Genomic DNA, 22,779 nt, shown 5'->3' on the forward strand with positions numbered 1-22,779 from the left:
GCAGTGGAACGTTACCCTAGTAGGGGCAGTGCCTTGCAACTGCAAATGCTTAATGATTCATAAAAATGTAATGTATTAATGAAAATAATCTTTTATCTTTTACAGGTTTCAACAGCAGACCAGTGTCGTTCTTCCCCTAAAGCTCTGATCTCTTGCAATAAAAAGTCACTTTATCTTCCACCAGAAATGCCAGCAATTCATATTGAATTCACTGAATATTACTACCCCGATGGAAAGGACTTTCCTAGTAAGACTTTTTTTTGGTACTGAACCATAAATTTTATGTGTTACTTTCACCTTTATTAAGCTTAGTACCAATTCCAGGTTGGCAGTTGGAAATAGGTGATGGCTTTTTACAGTGGAAGAACACGACACTGTTCCATTTTTGCAGTACTTGCTCCTGGCAAATTCGTATAAACATGGTTTTTAGGTATAAACATGGTTTTTAGGTCTGAAAACACTCCTAGCATTTTTACTGACACATAAATTATTCATTCTCTAGCATGCATGTATTGTTTCTGCGGTTCTACTGTCTGGCTACAGAAAAGAAACTAGTGATATGTAAGATGCAACAAAGATCTGCTGGAGTTATATTTATTAATGTGTTATGGAGCTGGCCCTGTTTTATATACAGAAATGTCAGGGGATTTCTTGAGGATGGGACTTGAGGACAGCATATCTCCTTGGTCCTGCCCTTCCTCTGTAATGAGGACATTCTCCACCTTTCTTCAGACTTCATTTTATTCTAATATTAACTTTTACATTCAAAAATTCAGTTACTTGCTTGGAGTGAGAGAAAGAAGCATCACTTTAGGTGTCCCCTAACAATTTATTCTCTGATGTAAAATACTGGTAAAAATGTAAGTCTGCACTTGTTTTTAAAAAAAAACAAAACCAACAAAAACCAAAAGTCAAAAACCAACCCCTAAATACTTTACTTATTCTCATGATTTTGTTTTGTTTTCTCTTTTAGTTCCATGTCCAAATTTGTATGGCCAGCTGAATGCTTTACAGTTCACCCTGGATGAGAGAAGTATTCTTTGGCTAAATCAGTTTGTGTTGGATTTGAAACAGAGTCTTATTCAGTTCATGGCCATGTACAAGCTAAATGACAATTCAAAATCAGATGAACATGTTGATGTTAGAGTTGATGGACTAATGTTAAAGGTATGCTGTCACTGAGGAGGGGTTTTGTGGTTCCTTCGAAGAAAATACTTTTATTCTGAAAAACTGTTAGAAAAGCAGCCTAAGGAATAAATGGACAAATAAATGAACAAACCACCCACGCAATAAGCAATGCTGCTCTAGGAAACTGTGCAGAATATGATGGTTTGAAGACAAACATACCATTCCATACTGCTTCATCTGTGTCCTATGGGTATTTTGGTTTTGTAGTGAAGACCTGAATGGGAATATTAACAAATTATTTCACTGTGTTCCTTGAAGCTGACATAGCAGAAGAAAAAAAAGAATTGAGCACTGAAGTAAAAGCAACTAGCAAAAAATTCATATTTGCACTCTGTATTAATGCAAGAGCCCTCCCTTGTTCCTCTGCTTGTAGTACATCAAAACTCTTTTGTCTTGTTAGTGAATGCCTGGAGTAAAGAAAGCAGTTCATCTGAAGGTTTATTTCTTTTTTCAAAACCCATTCTCACTGTTTACTGTTTCATGCTGGCCCTTGGCCTGTAGTTCAGGTACATGTGTTCTCTATGTGTTTATTCCAGAGGAGAGGTGCTTGTTAACGCAGCTGAACATCAAATTTTTGCTTTCCTTGTCTTCCCCTTTTGTGGAGGAGAAAGGTTATAGAACAGTCAATTCTACCACCACCACCTCCTCCCTGATTTGCATTTGGCATTCATTTCCAAGGTTCAGAGGTGAAAGTATTATTAAATCCCTCAAACTTTGATTCTTATTAATTATTTCATCCCTCTATTAACTGCATTATTTCTATTCTAGCACATTATGAGTCTTGTATTATTGATGTGCTTGATACTTACATATCATACAGTTAATGATATAGTTACATATTTGATTATTTTGTTCTGAGTCCTTTTATTGCCATGAAGAAGCTTCATCACTCCTGTCTTTTAAGTGTCTCTAGGATGACTTTTTCACTCTGATCTTTCTAGATTCTGCATGGAAATGTTATGGCAGAAGATAGTGTCACTGATACTAGCAAAACTAGTGTGACCAAGGTCTATGTTAACAACATCAAGTACAGGATTTGGCATAAAATATGTATTTCCTTTAAAACTTGCACTAAAGATATGGAAGTTAAATTAAATCCAGTATACTGAACTATTTTGGTTTTTTTTTTTAGGATTTGGAGTATATTTTGATTTTTTATGATGAAAAAAATTTATGATGATTATCAGATAGTGGTCACCTATTCTGTATTCTGCAATGTTAAGAATATTGGCAGTGTTAGCACATTTAATTGTTTTCTTCTATCTTAACATAGAAATAGTATACTGTAGTACTCAGTGTAGTGAACAACCCTATTTGACAAATCAGATCGAAGAACAGAGAATTGTAACTTGAGTTCAAAGCTGTAAATACTTGGAACACTTGAAGAAACTTTCTGCCAAGTTGTTTCTGAATTGAAGAAGTTAGAAACTTCAGCCTAACATAGCTGACCTAAATCTAAATCCTTCAGACAAGAAAAGCCCTGAGACCCTTATGTTTTTGTACAAACGCTGAGTTTCAGATGCCACAGCATCATTCTTAAAAATGAGAGGAAACACAAATGATAATCTGTGAGCCTGACTTATCCCTGTTCTGTGTTAATGTACTTCAGTTCTCATAAAATTCTAATCATATTCCTTTATTTTAGCTGTCGTGGTTATTTTGTTTCTTGAATTGTATGTCGTCTTAGTCTACATATTTCTAAGCAGACAAAATATATTTCTTTCTTGCAGTTCATCGTCCCTGCTGAAAACAAACCTGAAATTCATAGAGATCAACCTCGTGCACTTTCCATTCAAAGTTCAGAGATGATTGCTACGAATACAAGATACTCGCCAAACTGCAGACATTCTGATCTGGAAGCTTTGTTTCAGAACTTCAAAGACTGTGAATTTTTCAGTAGAACTTTCACTACTTTTCCTAAGTCCCAGAGGAATTTTAATCTTTTGCATGCAATCTTCCAGAGACATGCTCATGAACAAGATACTAAAATGCATGATGTTTATAAAGGTTACATCATCCCAAAATTAAATAAATACGCATTAAAGACATCTGCAGCTACTGATGTTTGGGCCTTGCATTTTTCCCAGTTTTGGATAGATTACGAAGGAACAAAAAGTGGGAAAGGCCGACCAATAAGCTTTGTGGATTCATTCCCACTTTCACTTTGGATTTGCCAGCCAGTAAGATTTGCCAAGTCACAAAAAGAGCTTTTATCGCATAATCAGACAGCTTTGAACATTCCAAAAAGTGAATCTAGTGATCTTGCTAATAGACTGCAACGTAAAAAACTTCTAAAAGAATATTACAGCACTGAGACAGAGCCCTTGACCAATGGCATTCAAATGTCAGACACTTCAGGAGTGCTTGCTGAAAGCTCTTCCTCTGATGCAGATGTAAATGTTCTTGTCCACGTTCAAAAACACGTAAGCGTGCAGATCAATCATTACCAGTATCTTTTTTTGCTGTTTCTTCATGAATCTCTTGTATTGCTCCTGGAAAACTTAAGGAATGATGTAGAAGCAGTGACAGGAAAACCTGCAAAGCAAACGAATGTCTGCATTGGGATCCTACTGAAAAGTGCAGAACTAGCCTTACTACTCCATCCAGTGACTCAGGGAAACCCTTGTAAGTCTCCAGTTGTGGAAGAAGGAAGTCCCGTGGCATCAGAACTCTCACCATTGGGAAATGGGGAAGCTCTTACTTCAGATAGTAAAGTAGTTGGCAATAAGGTAGTGCAAGCTGGTATTACTAATTTTGATTATGTAAATGACTGCAAGCCTCTGAATGCTGAAGTTAATAAAGGAATTTTAATAGATCCTCTTTTGAGTAAATCGGACAGTAATACGGATTTTCAGAAAGGAACGTCATTTTCAGATGATGCATCAGATAAAGGTTTGGGAGATACAAGTGAAGGAGGAAGCAGTGGACTTTTTAGTAGAAGTGATTCAGAGGAGGTCTGTGGACCTCAAAGTGAGAAAAGTAGCTTGCAGCCTAGGGATTCAGCATCTAATTTAAATAAGAGAGAAGATTCTACTGAATTTTTCATTGATAAAGAGGTTGACAGAAACATATTCTCGAATAAGTTAAATGAGCAGGAAAGCACAACTGAAGGCTGTCCTACCCAAGCCACTGACTTGGAAACAGAAGCTGCCTTAGAACCTGAAGAGCTTGAAATCAACAAAGAGAAAGTGACTTCAGTTAGAATGTTTGCATCCCAGTCTGCATCAAGGTATAGAAAGTTTAATATTAAATCAATTTTCTTACTTTCTGAAAATATTTATCAGTCTTGGCCACGTACTTTTAGTAATGGTCAACAGAAGTGAGCATCTAGTAGATGAAAATTTTAAAAGTATATAAAGATATAAGATATGCAATATCCAGCATTCAGTGAAAGCTAAAATAAACTCTTAATTGACTTAAACTATTTACTTTCAGTTTAAGTGTTACGAAATATGTATTGAGAAAAACATTGACCTAAATATCTACAGGAATGCTTATCTCTTTTTCTTGCCAAAGGATTATTGAATAATCAGATTTTTTTCTTTTATATTTTACCTGGTGTACAAGAATTTTTTTCAAGTAAATTCTATGTAATTCCTTTACTTTGAAATAATAATTTCCTAATATCATTATATTTTACAAGTGCAAAGCCTAAGGAACGCTGCCCGTCCAACCTCCCTACGTTCTCTGTTTCATACAAGAACATGAAGAGAAGTCCATCACAAGTCTCTCTGGATACCATCTCTATTGATAGTATGATGCTAGAGGATCATTTGATAGAGAGTGATGGAAGTGACAGCCAAAGCTTTCTGGAGAAAGGTAAGTAGGTTTAACAAAATATTTTTAAGCAATACATGAAAACATTGTTTATTACTAAAATAATACTCAGAAGAATTGTAGTGCAGCAAATCCTGGGTACTTCACTACACTGTTTCTGTTAGCTTCTCCAGTCAGTAATATCAAGTATCTTCACAGCACATCATTTCAAGGGAAAACAGTAAGGTGTACTGCTTAAGTAATGCTTCTTAATTAAACACTATTTAATTTTCCTCTCTTGAGGAAGGTAAAAACATTGCAGTGCTATGTTGCAACTCTGAATTAAGCAGAAGTGTTCCCTGCTTTGCTTAAAAGCTGTTGCTTTGGCTTTAAGTGTTTACAGGTTCGTACCCCGAATTGGTGTTATGCTTGAAGTGGTAAAGAAGCTTTAATTTTAAATGTAGATGAAAAAGAAATGGATTTTCACTAATATTCACCATGTCTAATTACCAGCCAGATAGATTTGGTAGTCTCCTTGCAGCTTGTTCCTTATGGAGCAGTTCCTGCCTATTGACTTTCTAACAGCAGGTATTTGTCCAATTTTTGCTCATCTGTGCACGAGTGTTTGCTCTTGATCTGAGGGAGGAATTCAGGCGTATGGTAATTATGTCTATATAGTCTGTAGTATTGTGGATTATGCAATTGTAATGATCTAGTAGCTCTCTGGCAAAACTGATTAAATAATTTTCTAATGTCAGAAAATATGGTAAGACTTTATTGATACCTCTTTTCTGATAAATTCTACTTTGAATGAAGAGTGACCATTTTTCTCTGGGATTTCTCGTCAGTCTAGAGCAACAATGGGAAGAATGCTTCACTTGCAAGCCTGCTATGTATTTGGATTATAGGAGTATTCCTGCATGGGCTTATGTGGGAGTATGCCATAAAATACATTTTCCATTTTAAATAATCTTTATATGTCTTTTTAGCTTGTTAAACAATATTTAACTGCAGGTTAAGTCTACATGCTTTCTAGTTGTCAAGGAAACACTACCATGTTCACTCTAATGAAAATATATATAGCTTATTTCTATATATATAAAACTGCAAACTTTTGCTCTAAAAGTGTTTTAGATACGTGACTTGCAATCTTTAACCATTTTTCTGCTGGATTGGTTTTGTATTTGATTTGGAAGACTAAAAAAGGCCCTTCACAATTTTTTAAACAATGCATGTAGAGTGCCGTTTTGAGTTTGTCACTATGCACTGCCTTATTTGCGTAGCATCTAGAACTTTGAACTCTCTGTAAGAGGAATGGATTTGGCAGTTCAATCGTAAATATTTGTTTAATAAACCATTCAACTCATCTTAAAAAATGAGTTAATGTATGCATACGATAACGGACACTGACTTTATTCTTAATGTAGGAGTGATTCAGGTTATGCTATGCTAACCTTGCGTTTTTTCTGATGTATATATGGAAGGTATTACAGCCACAAACTATCAAAGCCCATCAGAAAATGCCCATGAAGGAGGCACAGTGATTGAAAATTGTGATGGGTCATCTCCAGATGCCATGAGCGCTGCTTCAGAGAATGCCCATGAGACTAGTGAAGAAATGGTAATATTATTGAATTCCATTAGAATACATGCTTCAGTAAATTAAACCTTAAAATAGAGCTAAAATGAATGCTTTCAGAGGTGATTTTTTCAAGTAGTTTTGGGAGCTTTTGTTAGTGCATTATGTAAGCCTATAGATCTAGTGCACTTGTGTTAAGTGCAAATGAAGATTATAATCCAAGTTACACTGAGCATTCTCTGTCCTGGTTATCTGCTCTATAGCCACTGTTGATAAATGGCAGTAGCCACTTAAAAATGAAATATTTCTGCTTCAGTACATAGGAATATTTTATAATATCATGATGTTCTTCTACGCTCTGTTGAATATGATATTTAAAATGGGCTTTTTAACATCATCAAGTATAGATAAAAGAAAGCACCATAACTGACATCTCTTACATGGAGATGCTTCCGTAGCACTGGTAGCATTCTGTAGTATTTGCAAATAGGGGTGTAACAACTGCCCTATTGGATCAGATCACAGATGCTGTTTGTCCAGGATTATGGCAGGACAATGCCCAGTATTTAAAGAAGATTGTAAGAATAGTGCATGTAGAGAGAGATTTCCTCCCAGAGAACACCATTCAGGGGCCAGTTTTTTCCATCTGCCTATCTACTTATTCCTTGCTGATCCCTGACCTAATCAATGCTTCTTAAATTACTTTCTTGTATCAGTTAAGGTCATGAACTGGAACTCTAAGAGTACGTGGGCCCAAAGAAAGTGAATTTACTGAAATCTGTTGTGTGCTTGCTGACATATTTTACTTTTTAGTAATGTTAGTCATGTAATCCTACCTTTGTTTTAAGTATTTGTGGATCACTTTCACTTAAAAAAAAAAAATGAAAAAAAGCAGCTCACTGAAATGATTGTTTCCTTTTAAATAAGTTTTCAATTATCTGTGCATATAGGTAGTATGGGAAAAAACAGAATTCATGCAGATTATGTAAATGAACGTTAGCATATTTTTTTTCTACTCGTAGAATAGAATATAACTAAAAAGTCATTAGAAAAATGACCCCAAAACAGTAGTAATAATGATGGACATCTATCTTCTGATACCAAAGCTGATTTTTGAAACTGACTGCTACTTTTTTTGGAAAGATACTGCAATCCAATAGAAAAAAAGGGCTGACTACTATGCAGCTAGCCAAAGTTTAGTAGCCTATCCTGGTTCTTAAAGCAGATCTGATTCAGCACCACAAATGCTTCGTTGTGCTTATAATATGCATGAAGTTAAATGCAGCCTTAGAATATTTCAAGTGTCATGTAGGTCACATCCTTCTTAGAGTGGGGAATGTCTGTCTCACTTTCACAGCTTTTCTGGCCAATTCTGAGTTGGTATTCGTGGTTTATAAATACAAGTGTCTGTCTTTGGACAGACAATCGAGAAACCAACCCCATTGTCAAGCCAATGGAAACAAAAAGAAAAGAAGAAGAAATGAGAAAACTTTGTTCTTTTCTGTGAGCGAGGGTTATGGATACAAAGATTCTTTTCTTTTTGTTGGGGGGGAAAGTTTAGACAATCAATAATCACTGTAAATTCAATTTATAATCTCATATTGTTTTATCTTGATTTTGTTGACAGATGTCTGTTGTGGTTTTCCAAATATTTGGTGTTAATGGTGAAATTGACATCAGAGGTGATGACACAGAAATATGCCTACAGGTCAACCAAGTGATACCAAATCAACTGGGAAACATCAGTGTTCGACACTATCTTTGCAACAGAACTGTTGGTAAGAGCTAACAATGAGATCTCAGTATTGTGAAACTGGAGTTGGAAACATTTGTTCTAAGTAAATAAAAACACTGTATTAGCCTAAAAGCACAGAACCAGTTTTATGTTAGTACAACAGCATCCTTTTTATGCTGGTTTAGAATATTTACTCTGATTTCTTTCCTAATTGCCATACGTTAAAAGGGAAAGAAATAAAAATTGAACTATTTGTGATAGTGTGGGTAAAAAAATGTATTGCATTGTAACTTGATTTTAATCAGAATTCATTACGTTACGTTATTGTTTTATGAAGATGGAACTCCCTTAGTCTCTAATGATACATTGCTTAAATGTACCTTAGTTCGAAGGGCTGTTTCTTTTCTTCAAGATCTATTTCTCTAGGTTAAATTAACACCCACAGTTTAAACAGATTTATAATCTGTGGTTTAAGAAAAGCTAAAAATTGAGTCTGTGTCAGGAAAGATGAGCTGCAAGGACAGCTTTTTTTTTTTCCCCCCTCTTCTTTTCTTTTTAAAGCTTGATAGGAACACCGGGTATAGTTTCATGCCAGATATTTGCATAACGAGAGCAACCAGTGTATTGTCAGAGCTGTTCTTGGCCATGAGTACATATATATTCTCTGCCAGAAAACCTAGTTCACATACTGTGAGGATTTTTTCCTTGGCATGATGTTTTGGCGTGCCACCTCATGACACAGTTTGCTTTGCTCCCCTCTGCCAGCCTTCCACACGGATTGCTGGATGCCAGCTCTCTTGCGCTATAGGGTTTTTGGGGCAGATCCCTGATGCACCTGCTTCCTGCTTCTGCTTAATCTCCTTTCCCAGGAAACGGCTATGGCAGCTGTTGGCTGCCATTTATTCTCAGACCTTCCAGCAGCATGGATTTTCTTCAGGAAGTTGTGCTTGGTGGTACAGCCTCTGATGCCTTAGCTAAAGAGCCCATTTATTCTGGTAAACTGAGCAGTTGCCAGCAGCTGCTGCCTGAGCAGCTGTGGCAAGATGTTGCAGTTGTGTTCAGGCATCTGAAGGCAAGAGGGAGGTCCAGCAGGGAAGACTCATGGCTGCCTTGCAGTTTATACAGCAGGCAAACTGATTTCTGGCTATCTGTCATATCTTATGTAAAAGCAGGAGGGAGTAAATAGTAAGAACATGCCACCTCCCTGCTGTCATGTGGATCTAAAACTAGAACCTGCTTCCTCTGGTTCGGCTGATTGAGAGGCTTGTGCGCTGGCTGATTATTCTATAGACAAAAGGTTATAAACGTGAATGGAATCTCCAAACGCTTCCACTTCATATCTCTTCCTTTCTTTTTCTGGTGGGTGTCTAGGTGGGTGGGCCAACAACACCTTTTTGGTTTTTTGAACACTGCTGGTCACTCCCATTTTTCTTTTCTTCTCTCCATTGGTATTTTCTTTACTCCACTGTAGGGCTGTGCTTTCTGTACTCAGTCAGGAATCTTGTGCAGCCGCTGCTGCTCCCCATCTCCCGCATTTGTTCTAATAAAAGAACTAAGAGAAAAAACAGTTTAAAAAAAAAAAAAAGGCATTCAGGAGGATCAAGGTTGGGAAAAAGCTTGAGAATTAGATCAAAAGAAACAATTGAAATGAGTTAACGGTAATAAAATACAACCAAAAGAACCAGTGAACAGAAGTGTAAGAAAATATCCCAATAAAAGCAACCCCCCCCTCAAGACCTTTAATAAAACTTATTCAAGGGCTGAATTAATAATTGTAACCAGTAAACTGAGGATCCATGCAAAGCAATGAATAATCAAGTCATAATTACAGTCTACGAAGGTGTTCTGGGTAAAAGTAACCATTTAAAACCTTCTAGATTGTTAATGCAGTAGGTACAGAAAGGGAAAAGCGTGCCTAATAGCTTTTAAATAAGTTTGAGGGCCATGTAGCAGCTGTGTGCTTCCCTGCAGGGCTGGCTGCAGGACGATGCCTTTAGCAGCTCTTGTCTGGCAGCAGTAACAAAAGAAAGGGGGATGGAGTATGGTAGAGGTACTCTAGGAAGGACAGTGCTTCTACTGAGACCCTCTCATGCTTGGAGGAGAAGGGAGCAGCAGTTCATAGCAGCTTCCAAATTGTTTAATGTAATTTTTACTCCATTTCTTGACTGTGCCCCTTTCAGGTATCTGCAAGATAACCAAGATTGACTTCATGGCTGAGACTGAATGTGTGGTCTTTTGTTCTGCTGTTTCTCTATACTTTGGTGGATTCTTCCAGCAACGACGCAGGCACTCTTTTCTGGTCTGGAAATACTTGCAGCACATACTACTTATTTCTTTCTCTGTATTTGTGGGAAGAATATAAATCCTTGAGGGAAATAAAGTTCTCAAATCCAATTCCAGGGACTCATTGGACAGAGTGGTCATTGGTCTCCCATCTGGAGAGTTGCCCTTCTTCCCAAGGACTATTAGTACCTAATTCTTTTCTGTCTGGACTGTATCCATAAAAGGTACCTGATACTTGCAGTGTGCCTTTTTTTTTTTTTTTTTTTTCCCTGGTGAAGGAAATGTGCAATTTAGCAATTCTTCACTTACACATTGAAAAGATTGAATGATGGAGTAACAGCTGTTAAGTGTTGTGGAAACCTCTATTCACAGAGGTAGCAAAAGGGGAGGTTCTGGCAGAGGCTGAAGACTCTTATGTTCCTTTACAGTTCTTCCCATTGGTCTTTGTTAACCCAGATGAATGATATGTTCACCTACCCTGACTCCAGATATGTGCATATGCCGTGACTTTACTGCTGTGCTAGGTCATCCATGAGAAAGGAGCACCATACAGAAAGAGGAACCCAATTAATCTACAGATAGGAAATCAAATTAATTACTCTGAACTGCTGGAGCTCCAGGCAATGTCTGTTGCATGTTGAAATTACAGTTTTCAGTAATATACTGAACTATATGTTCACATGCTGCAAATGTCTTTTCTTTAACAGGATACCCGAGTATATCTATAGAGACTTGATATATCAAAAAGCCTGTGTCTCACAAATGTAATGTGATCAGCAGTGGCGCCTTGGACTTTTAACCAAGTGCCTTGTAAACCAGATGTGTAATTTCAGAAGGAACACTATTTCTGTGAAGTATGGGTGTCCTTTATATACAGGCATCCAGGATAAGCTTTACTGAAGAGAAGCAATGTAACGTGCAACCCACCAGCATAACTTTTTTCTGTTGCAGTACATGTCAGATTATTCGCAGTAGGGTATCTCTGAAATGGAGGGGTAAAGTACGCTGCATTTGTTACAGTATGCATTATTATTTAACATTAGATAGTAGACAGCAAAGAAGCCACCACAGAGGAAACCTGCACTTCACAGGATCACAGGATAACTGAGCATAGAGGAGCAGGGGCGATGTCAAGATGTCTCTAATCCAGTGCTGCTCTCAGAGCAGGGTCAGCTCTGAGATGAGGCCAGGTTGCTCAGTGCTTTATCCCACGAGGTCTTGGAAAGGACCTCCAAGGGCAGAAACTGCACAACCTCTCTAGGAAGCCTGCGCCACTGCTTAATTGTCCTCATTCCTTACATCCAACTTGAACTTCTCTTGTGATTTGAGCTGTTGCCTCTAAACCTTCTGACAAGCACCACTGTGAAGAGCCCGGCTCTAGCTTTATAACCTCATCATAGGTATCGGAAGGCTGCTGGTAAACTTCCTGTACGCCTTCTCTTCAACTTTCTGGTAGTTGCTCATATATACACAAGCAGAAATCAAGAGGAGAGATTACAATAAACTGCACTCAATAATATGAGGAGAGGAGAAAGAATAGCATTAAAGAAACGAAAATAGAAAAAGGCAATCTTACTTCATATCTAAATTTAAACTTTATCCATGTCTTTTTTCCAATTTCTAAGCTTGTAAACATTGGAGTTCCCTGAGGGAGCCAGAGTTTAAAGCAAGAAGCGGTTTTTTTTGTTTTAATTCTCTCAAATTTGTTTAACAGTTAGATGCTCTACTAATACAAATTGACATAATTACTTTGATTTTACATGAGTTACTTTGATTTCAGCTATCTTTCAATGTTTGCTTCTTAATATAATTATTGTGGATGCTCATTTTGTAATATAGATAATTTCTGTGGGTCAGCCATCACAGTGACCAAACGATGTGAGAATCCCATGGTGTAATTATTTCTGATGGTGAACCCTCTTTTTTGTACAACAAATGGATACTGGCTATCCCCTACCTCCCCATATGTGGTTACCATAAATATTTTATTTTATATTATTTTATTTAATTTTTTTTATTTTACTCATATTTTTAAAATTTTATTTTGGAACTCTTTAGTTGAATGTTGCTATTGTCCTTACTGGTTAAAGATACTGAAACTAACAAGGAACTGGTAGAGGTTCTTTTAAGGTTCAAATCTGCTGTCACCCAAATAATGGAAGCACTATGTGGTTGTGTTCTCCATCTTACTGCATTGCTGTTTGTGTTCCTTTGTGTTAGCAAATAAGTTCCTGAGTCAGGAAATTCTGCCGTTCCAAGAGAGTAGCTGCTCTCCTGAGAGGATGAACAGACTTAAATGTTTTTCTGAATTAAAATTGAAGGAGTTAACAGGAAAGTATGCAAATAATTGTTTTTCCATCATCAAGACATTGAGCAAATACACTTTTTTTTTTGCACAGCCATAGTTCTGTATTGTCCTTTTCTGTTGTCACAGTGAGGTACTAGTCCTTGTATGTACTGTTTATTTCCCTGCAGTAATTTGAAGTCACATACTTAGAAATTTGCTCTGAAGTTCTGTATTTGTAATGCCATAATTTGTGACTATTACTTCTAAATACTTTAGGAAAATCACTTGGATAATAGAGGTAGAAGTAATTGCATCATAATTGCTTTTTTTGTACATTGCAAAATTTTAATGCAAATTTTTTTCATTTTCCAACAGGTTCCGACTGTAAATCTGTGGCTGGAACAGTTAGTTCATCACCTGAGATTAGTTTGAGATGGGAAAGTGGGCCTAGTGCTGTCATACATTCTCTGCTGGCTGTGAAAAATGGTTTTCTTCAGTGTCATGTAGAGAATTTCAGTGCTGAATTTCTAACATCTTCCCTCACAAACATTCAGCATTTTCTGGAAGATGAAACTGTTGCAGAAGTGATGCCTATGAAGATAAAAGTTTCTAATGCAAGGATTAATTTAAAAGTATGTTAACAGTGAGTTATGTCGTTGCTCTAAAGAAATTGTGTTCTTGTTTCTTTGATGATAAACTACTAATCTGGATGCAGTTAACTTCAAAGACACTGCTATCATACTCTGGAAGGCCTTTAGATAACAATAAAACAATTTAAAAATCCATAGATTTGGTTAGCTGTGTGGTATGCTTAGAGGGGAATTCTCTGCATGACTAAGCTATTTATATGAATTAATATTTTATACTTTTTCCTCTTCTCCCAGTCTCTTTTGTAGAATGACAGTGTCTGGGAGTTTTACAGGTTAGGTATGCCAAGAGGTACAATATGGGTTTTTCTGTTTGGGCTTTTTTGCTTAGCATAGTAACGGTTTTCTAATTACAAAACATAGATTTTAGAGGTTAATATTCTCCTACATAGAGGATAGTTCTTGCAATGAAAGTTCAGTACAGAAGAAGGGAAAAGGTAATGGGAATTCCAGTTCAAGCCACTTGAATACTGTTTCTTAGAACCCAGATTTCATGTTCTGCCCTACCTAGAAACAGATACTAAATAATGCAAACTTTTCTCACCATCATAGCTTAAGATAGTAACATTAAGAGGACGCTCCTGCTAAAGTCTCCTAGGGGATTTTCTTTAAGGCATTTAAAGGAGATGGTGTGTTCTGTGCTGCACAACCATTGAATATAAACATAAGGACACTTTTTTGGAAGTGGGGGGACGAGGGAAAAAAAACCAACCCAAACGTAAAGATAATTATAACATTGCTTTAGAAATTAATAATTGCCCATATAAACTTTGAACAAAGTGAGGACTGGAATAACAGCAGCTCCAGTTCTGCATCTGGGGCTGAGGTCTTGATTCTTCTAAGATCATTCTTGACTGGAAGGGCAATTGCTATCTCTATGGTGTTCTACTCAAAGTGCATTGGTGTTCCCTCCCTCCATTATGCAGCTTTTCCATCCCCCGAGGATCCTTAGGGACTTCTTTAGGGCTGTTTCTACTACAGGAGTAGCACAAGCACTTCTATAGGAGCTGTGGATCTATTCCTCAGATTTCAACATATCACAAATGTGGATGTCCGAGTGCAGAAAGAAAAGTCTTAAAATACAGTCATTTAAATTTAAAAATGGGATTGTGCTGGTTTATTTGCCAAATGTTCTTGAGAGAGCAGCTGTTTGACATGGGGAATCATAGAATCATAGAATGGTTAGAATTGGAAGGGACCTTAAAGATCATCAAGTTCCAACCCCCTGCCATGGGCAGGGATACCTCCCACTAGACCAGGTTGCTCAAAGCCCCATCCAACCTGGCCTTGAGCACCTCCAGGGATGGGACATCCACAACTTCCCTGGGCAACCTGTTCCAGTGTCTCACCATCCTCACAGTAAAGAATTTCTTCCTAATATCTAATCTGAATCTCCTCTCTTTCAGTTTAAAATCATTACCCCTCGTCCTATCAGTACACTCCCTCATAAAGACCCCTCCCCATCTCTCCTGTAGGCCCCCTCTGGGTGCTGGAAGGCTGCTATAAGGTCTCCCCAGAGCCTTCTCTTCTCCAAGTTGAACAACCCAAACTCTCTCAGCCCATCTTCATAGGATATACTTTATTAAACTAGTAATAAGAGTTGTCTTGACAGCAAAAGCACTGGAGTGCTCACTCAGCAGTGCACACAAGTTGCACTGAAGTTAGTCATCATGGTTGATACACTGCAAATTTCACATATGGATGAATTCTTGGGTAATAAAGAGTGAGAGGATATGGTTCAAATTAATATGCTGCATTGCCTGTTCAATGCAGTATATTCTTCTATTTCTTCTGCATGAAACGATTCAGTGTGTTTCATGGGGAGTGGGGGGAAGAATTTAAGAAAGGTGACTTTCTTTTTTGCATTTCCTACTGCAATCCCAGTGCTGTTTCAAGAAACGTTGGCAGTTATATCTCAACAGCATTCATGCTATGTGCTTAATTATACTGGTAGTGTTATTCTGCTTGACAGGAATAATGAACTATAAACACTTCCTGAAGAGACCCCAAAAGAAGTAATTTGTGAAGTTCCTCTTCTGTTGAATACAGTAATATAACTGAACTGCAGCTGGTGTCATCCCAAACTAAATTCTAAAAAGACAAAGTCCGCTCGAGAATGATAGCTGTACTCATTCAATCTTTTAAATAGTTCAAGGGAAAATCAGATACTATATAGTGCAGGTTTCTTATCTCTGACTCTGTGAGCTCCTGAGCTAAAGAATGTCTTGAGTTGGGATATAATCTTATTGAGATGGCTGTAAAAATACTTTGAAGTATTTTAGTCAGACTGTATATACTGAGTTCAGCAGACTTACTCCAGAGATAAATTCAGGCCTTTAATATGATCCCCAGGAAAGAAAATTGAGCAAAAGTTTAGTGGAGATCCCATTAGAAAATTCTGCTCTGAAGTGTTCCCTTTCAAGTTTCATTAAATCTGCATATGTTTAATTGAACATATTAATTAACTATTTTGATTTCCTGGTAAACTCAATTTTGAATACTTGTATTTTTTAGGATGACAGTCCACGTGAAAATCTCAAAGCATCTGAGCTGGTACCCATAAAACTGCATATTGACATACTTTGGATAGAAAGAAATGATGATGGCACTTTTCTCATTAGAGGTTTGTATGTTCCTGCACCTTGATATCTCAATATTATAATCTAATTATTGTTAATACTGTTTTTTTTCCTTTGTGCAGACATGTGGCTAATAATGAAAAGATAACCAATGATAATTTGTGCAAGTTGTGTTGCTGTGTACCTTAATTCAAACAGTAGTCACATAGAGGAAAACTACCTTTTTGAATAGTGTATTGGCGAAGATGATAACCCACAGCCGAATCAATCTGAGAGAAATAAAAATATGCATATAACTTAATTAGGATATGCTTCACCAGTGCACATCACTTCATCATGATAAGTCCAAGGTTCCTTTAATTGATTACAAACCAAAGAAAAAAAATTGCCTTTCTTTACAGATTAGCAAGGTGATTACCTATTGTCTTTGTGGTTTTGTGTTACAGGTAGTAATAGAGAATACTGTAAAACAAAAGACTATTTGAGAAGTACAAGTAGCAGTTTTCAGTTCTGTGTATTACGGTGGTGTCTGGGCAGCTCATGGCTGGGATTGTACTGAGACTTGTACTTCAAACAGTGATTTAACTTTGTACTTTTCATGAAACATCTATACAGTTAAAACTTTTTTTCTACATGTATGGGAAATACTAAATACTCATAACAAGGCAATACATTTAGAGCTGGAGCTTTACGGTTGTCTTTCACAAATATGTTGAAGAATCGTAGAGTAATTTACATTGGAAGAAGCCTGTAGAGGTCATGTGGTCTTGCTCCTTCTCAAAGCAGGGGCAGATTAGATCAACTTGCTCAATGCCCTGCCCAGTCAAGTTTCTAGCATCAAAAAGTCAGTATCACAATCTGCCCAAAATAATCAGTCCCAGTGTTTGACCACCCTTATGGTTAAATTTTTTGGTAATGTCTAATTGGAATTTCCTTCATTGCAGCTTGTGTCTGTTGCCTCCCATCCTGCCACCTCAAGACAGAAGTGCTTGAGCACTTGCCAAGCACCTCAGGGAAGTCTGGTCCATCTTCTCTATACCCTTCCACTAGGTTGGCAAAGGCGGCATTAAGATCATCCCATAGCTTTCTCATCTTCAGATTTGACAAGTGCATCTCCCTGAGCCCCTCATTTGCACATCTTGTGCTCCTGGCCGCTATTATCTTGGTGGTCCTCTGCTGTCAGTATCTTTCTCACACTAGGGAATCCAAAACTGGATTCAGTATTCCAGGTGTTTTATCACTGGTGCCGAGTGATAACTTCCCTCATCTTGCTAGCTGTACTCTTGCTAGTACAGCCTGTATGTGCCTGGTCTTTACTGTCAGAGCTCACTGCTGGCTCATGACAAATATTCTTGTTGACCAAGGCCTACAGGTCATTCCCTGCAATGTTGCTTTCTGTCCAGTTGGTCTCCAGCCTGTGGTGGAGCAAGAGGTTGTTTACTTCCAGCTGCAGGTCTTCACACTGGCTTCAGCTGAACTTCATGAGGCTCCAGTCGGTCCATTTCTCCAGCCTGTCCAGGTTCCTCTGAAAAACAGCCTTGCCCGTCAGTGTGTCAGCCACCCTTCAATCGGTATTGTTCACAAAATAGCAGAGCGCACCCATCCTTTTGTCCAGGTCCTGAATATATCAATCCAAAAATATGCAATGCATTGTATGACTCCAGGAAGAGGAGGCTGCAGGGTGATCTTAATGCCCACTTCACCTGTCTAATGGGAAGGTATAGCAAGTATTCAAAGATGTTAAATCTTTCAAGTATTTAAAGATGTTCAAGTATTTAAAGTATTAAAGTTCTTCACACTGTTCAAGTATTTAAAGATGTTCAATGGATTTTGGTCATCTTTTGATACTAAACATTGGAAGAAATAGTAATTTAGTGAGGAAATACATAGTTTTAAGGTTTCTTTCAACTCATATTTTTTCCCCTTTTTGCTGAAGTGCTCTAATCGCTGTTCTTGGCATGGACTGCTCAGGTACAGTGACTTCAAAGGCATAGGTCAAATGCTATCTGCAGTGCAGTGATTTATGTATTTGCAGTGCTACATTTTTGAGACCTCGTCTGTGTGTGTGTGGTGGGAGGATGGGGTAACGAACAAAAAACTCTTGCGTAGAAGGAGGTGTTAAAAAAAGAAAAAAACCCAAAACCCAGAGTATTTTTTAGACTACTAAGAACCATGATCCTCGTTTTTTTCCCTTGGTGCACAGCAGTATATTTTAATAGATGTTACAGTGCACTTCAGTTACTAATGTTAGAAAGTTTCTTTAATGCCAAGTCATTTAAGTTATTTTTTAATTTAAAAACTTGATCCTGCAGGCTTGTCTCACTGTGTCTTCAAATGTAAATGTAGTCTTCAGATCTGATTTTGATCTGGAGACAGTATATTAATAGCAATGTTAATAGTTCTCAAACTTCTAATTATTCAGAATGCATATTCTCTGTTGATGATATTGGTCAGTATAAAAATGTGGTACTTTTCTTCAAGCTGGAAGCTACATATTGCTTCTTATGCCTCCTTTCCTTTCTCTCTCCCTCCAAAATGGTATATGACTTCTAATTAATTTTTTTTTTATTCTTAAATTTGATTTTGGGAGGTAAATATAAACGTACACAATATTACAGGTATGTTTGTTTATGTGGTTTTGATTTTGCGCTGATGAGAATCAAACTTTAAAAAAAAAAAGAGAACAAAAAACCTTAAGCACTATTCTTAAGTATCTTTCTGTGATACAGACAATCAAAGAGTAAATGATGTGTCAAAGAGGAAGAATTCAAGTAGTGCATTGCAGCAAGCAACTGGACCTGCTGGACATAAAACACAGGATCAAGCCACGCAGACTGCTTGTGAAATTCCCAGACCACCTAAATCAAGCGGGGATTCAGCTGACTTCATTAAAAATGAGGTATTAAGAATTTCTTTTGACTCCTCCTCCCCCTCCACCCCCCAAAAAAATAATTATGTTACAATCATTAACAATCATAATTGTTAGTTTATCTAGGGGTGGGCTTTGGAATTACATCTCTTTAGAAATCGAGATTGAAAATACGAATTATGGATTCATATTTTCATACTGAACGTTCATACTGAACGATAGTGTGGTTCAGTAATTAGGCATGGAAAATAAATTTAATACTAGTTACTTAATTTCTAAATAGGATAATAATATACTGCAGACTAATTAGTCTCCTTTACATAAGAGGGATTTTTATGAGGGAGCAACTCCCTTCTTCTCTGTGTCTCCCTCATCCCTGTACAACACAACTGCCAAAGACAAAGGACTAGACTGTTAAGTTAGACCTTTACTAATCTGTCAATCATACCTGGATTTTGAATTGATGGTGGCAGAACCCACACATTAACTTGGCTGTTTTTTCCATTGGGTAAGAATCCATTCCTAGAGCTTCGAACCTGGTGTCATTTCTACTCCACTCCAGAAAACATTGGGTATCTTGCCTTTTGAGCTGACTGCATCATCTTTCTCCATCTTCTACACTTTCTGACTGGGAATCAGTTGCAACTGACTCAGCCCCAACAAACCTGCACTCAGCAATGAATGTGAACATATGGTATTTTAAAAGTTACTGTAGTGGAAAAAGTTGAGAGCATGCAGGAATACTAATAACCCTCTTTTCTAACTCGATCATTTCAGCTTATTGAAGAAAATGAATGTCTCAAACAGGAACTAGCCAAAGCCAAAATGGCTCTTGCTGAGGTCCAAATGGAAAAAGATGCCCTGCTTCATCGTATAAAGAAGATGAATGTTGATCATCAGTAGGACAGTGTTCTGTTGGTGCAAGGCATTATCAACAGAACTTCAGGTGATGGTGACATCTAAGATACTGTTTGTGAATCGCTGGAAGACACAGTTTTTTTTTTTTTTTGTCACAAAGTTTACTCATTGCGAACAAAATGTTTGTAAGCTAGTTACTATTCTGAAATTATCGTTAAACATTGTAACTTTTTTCAGCCCATTTTAAACTGAAATGACTTTGGAAAAATCAGTTTATACTGTACTTTATTAATTTACTGAAGAAAAAATCATATCATCTACTTTTAATATTATCAAAGGAGATGTTATTTTTATGTTTTCAGAAAAGTGGATGGCTCAGCAATGAAAGAATGTGCCTAGGTGCATAACAGTAAAATGTACCACACCTCATTAACAAACTGTACCTCTGTTTGTTAAGGTTTTGTTTTATTATTACCAGAAGGTATCTATACAGGAGGCTACATTTGCACTATGATGATATGGGCTAGATCCTCTAGAATAGGGCTGGTATTTTAATTTTCAGTAGCTATACTAAACTGGCCCTAAATTCAGTGTAATTTGCCCAGAGAGGAGTTTAAAAATAATCCTCCGGTGCTATACAGTTCCACATACCCTTTTCATACTCACTCCTAAAATACCACAGTTAATGCTGGGGAATTTAAGTAAGAGGGCATACTACTGGGCTTCCCTTCTGCATGAAGGTGCACTGTATCTGTACAGCTGATGTAATTTAGACATTCACAGTTTGTTTGGTTTTTTTCCTCTCTCTGTGATGAGGTTATAGCCCTGCAATAGAATCCAGCCCTTTGTGAAAGGTGAGCTTTGAGCCATTTTGCGTGTCTGATTTCTCATCAGACATGCCCAAGGATTTGGTCCAGTGTATTTAAATGTGTAATGTCAATGCTTGTGAGATGGGGGGAAGAGGGAGGGGGAGAAATCCTACAGGGATTCATTAATTGTATATTGCTTTTTTTGATAAAAAAGCTGTAGAGAATCATTTAATTACCCAATGAAATTGTGAGATTACATGAAATGTAATTATACAGTTTAAATCATGGGTGATTTGTACAAATGGAACGATAATTTTCAGCTAAAACCTGGTACAGTTGAATAAATAAAAAAGCACAGCACTGTAAAATAGAGAACATAAGAGTGTGCTTTTAAACAATTTAGGAAACAACGTACAAAAACATACAGGCCTGTAAGAGATTGTTTTTGCTAGAAGTAAAAATGACTGAATAATTTAACTAGTGACCTTGAATCTGACAACTGAAAATCTTTTAATTGCTACCACAATTGTTTCTGCTCCATGGGATGTTTGAGGGAAGTTTGGTTTGTAGGTAACGCAGACAAATCTCAAAAAGTATTTAGTATCCTGTGGTTTGACTTTGCATATTCAGGCTGTCAAACTAGTTTTAATTAAAATGGTTTTCATTAAAACTCTTTGGAGGACACATAATTTACACTGCTGAAAATAGTTATTGAAAGTATGTAGATTTTAATCAAGAGCTCTATGGTAGAAATGGTTCAGGCACTATTTTAAAGCCTGTCTTATGAAACCGTAGTTGAAACTCCCTTTAATGCCCATGGAAATTTATCTTGTTATTCTGAATAAGATGAAAAAATGTACACAAAAATGTTTCTAACAGAGACACGAAATATTTCTATTTCAGAAGGTATTTAAAAACCACAGTATTATATATATGAGTAGTCCAATTTCACATGAGTATCGTATCAGATTCAGGGGAAGAGTTCTCAACTGGTTTAATTCTCATTGGTACTATTAAAGTCAGTAATTCTTACTCAGTTTATCCCTGCCAAGATCTAGTTAGAATTATTCTGAAGAAAGGACTGTATAGACTGCTTAGTAGTGTGTTACTAGAATAATACATTGAGAATTGTCTAATTTTTAAAAAGAAATAAACAGTAATATCAAATGCCTGTCCTTATTACTCTGCACAAGCTAATACCTGCTACTTTTGGCAAAAACAAACACAAACCAAACACAAACCAAACCCAAAACAACCCCAACCAGCTATTCTCAGTACAGATGTTGAAATTCAGGGTATCACTTTCTTGCACTTCTTTATAACGGAATACATGTCTACTTCGTGGCAGTTTTGCAGTGATGAGCATCATCCATGGCAGTTTTGCAGTGATGAGCATCATCTGTGGACAGTTTAGAAGAGATGGGTGTGCTTGGTTGTGGACTTGACATTACTGAGAGAGTACTGTGTCACTGAAATGAGTTTTGCTATTGAAAAAATGCAGAGGGAGAGGTAGTTTATTAAAGTTTGAAAGTACAAAGTTAAACTAATCCTTAATAGGTTATACTAAAAATAGCAATTAAAGGCCTCATATTAAATAAAAAGGCTTAATTCATTCTCGGGGCTCTGCTAGTGCTCATAACCTCCTTAAATCCTAGATATGAAATGTGTACCATCAGTGGAGCCTCTTAAATGAATCACTGCTTTTATTCTGCAAAGAATTAAATGGAACAAAGTTTGGAGACCTTCAACGTATACAGAAAATTGACTCCAGAAGTCTTGCAGGCGAACTATTACCAAGTTTTATTTCACATTTTCTGTGGAAATTTAAACTGGTCTACAGATTAGCTTAACACTCATTCAGTTTATTTACAAATACTGTTTTAACATCTAACAAAGCTTTCCATTTAGCTCACCTTGGAGAGGCTGTTCCCTTTCCCAGGCTTGGTGATTGAATCATTCTGGCATGCACTGTTCCAGTTCTCCCAGTAACTCTAACATTGTTGGTAAGCACCAATTTTAAATCAAAATTACATGGCCTTCCAGAATTACATATGAAAGGCCTGTTGGAGTGGCAGCTTCACAGAGATCATGCCTGTTCTGTCATGTCCCTGCTCCAGCTTCATGACATCAGCTATTCCAGTCCCTGGATATTAAACCCACCATGGCTGCTGGCTCTGGGGACCATGGTA

At 37.2% G+C, this 22,779-nt stretch overlaps 1 protein-coding gene across 1 annotated transcript in view; it reads left to right on the plus strand.

Annotated features, from left to right (window-relative positions):
* BLTP3B (bridge-like lipid transfer protein family member 3B) overlaps positions 1-21,761 on the plus strand; it is a 42,042-nt gene extending 20,281 nt beyond the window's left edge. Inside the window, exons 12-21 of the mRNA XM_074167969.1 lie at positions 106-247; positions 974-1,167; positions 2,919-4,417; positions 4,832-5,007; positions 6,429-6,565; positions 8,151-8,301; positions 13,204-13,460; positions 15,990-16,098; positions 18,784-18,953; positions 19,701-21,761. Coding sequence (XP_074024070.1) covers positions 106-247; positions 974-1,167; positions 2,919-4,417; positions 4,832-5,007; positions 6,429-6,565; positions 8,151-8,301; positions 13,204-13,460; positions 15,990-16,098; positions 18,784-18,953; positions 19,701-19,826 — 2,961 coding nt within the window. The 3' untranslated portion in view covers positions 19,827-21,761. The remainder of the gene's footprint in view (positions 1-105; positions 248-973; positions 1,168-2,918; positions 4,418-4,831; positions 5,008-6,428; positions 6,566-8,150; positions 8,302-13,203; positions 13,461-15,989; positions 16,099-18,783; positions 18,954-19,700) is intronic.
* The last annotated feature ends 1,018 nt before the right edge of the window (positions 21,762-22,779 follow it).

Source organism: Numenius arquata, chromosome 2 (assembly GCF_964106895.1).
Source record: "Numenius arquata chromosome 2, bNumArq3.hap1.1, whole genome shotgun sequence".
Taxonomy (NCBI): Eukaryota; Metazoa; Chordata; class Aves; order Charadriiformes; family Scolopacidae; genus Numenius; species Numenius arquata.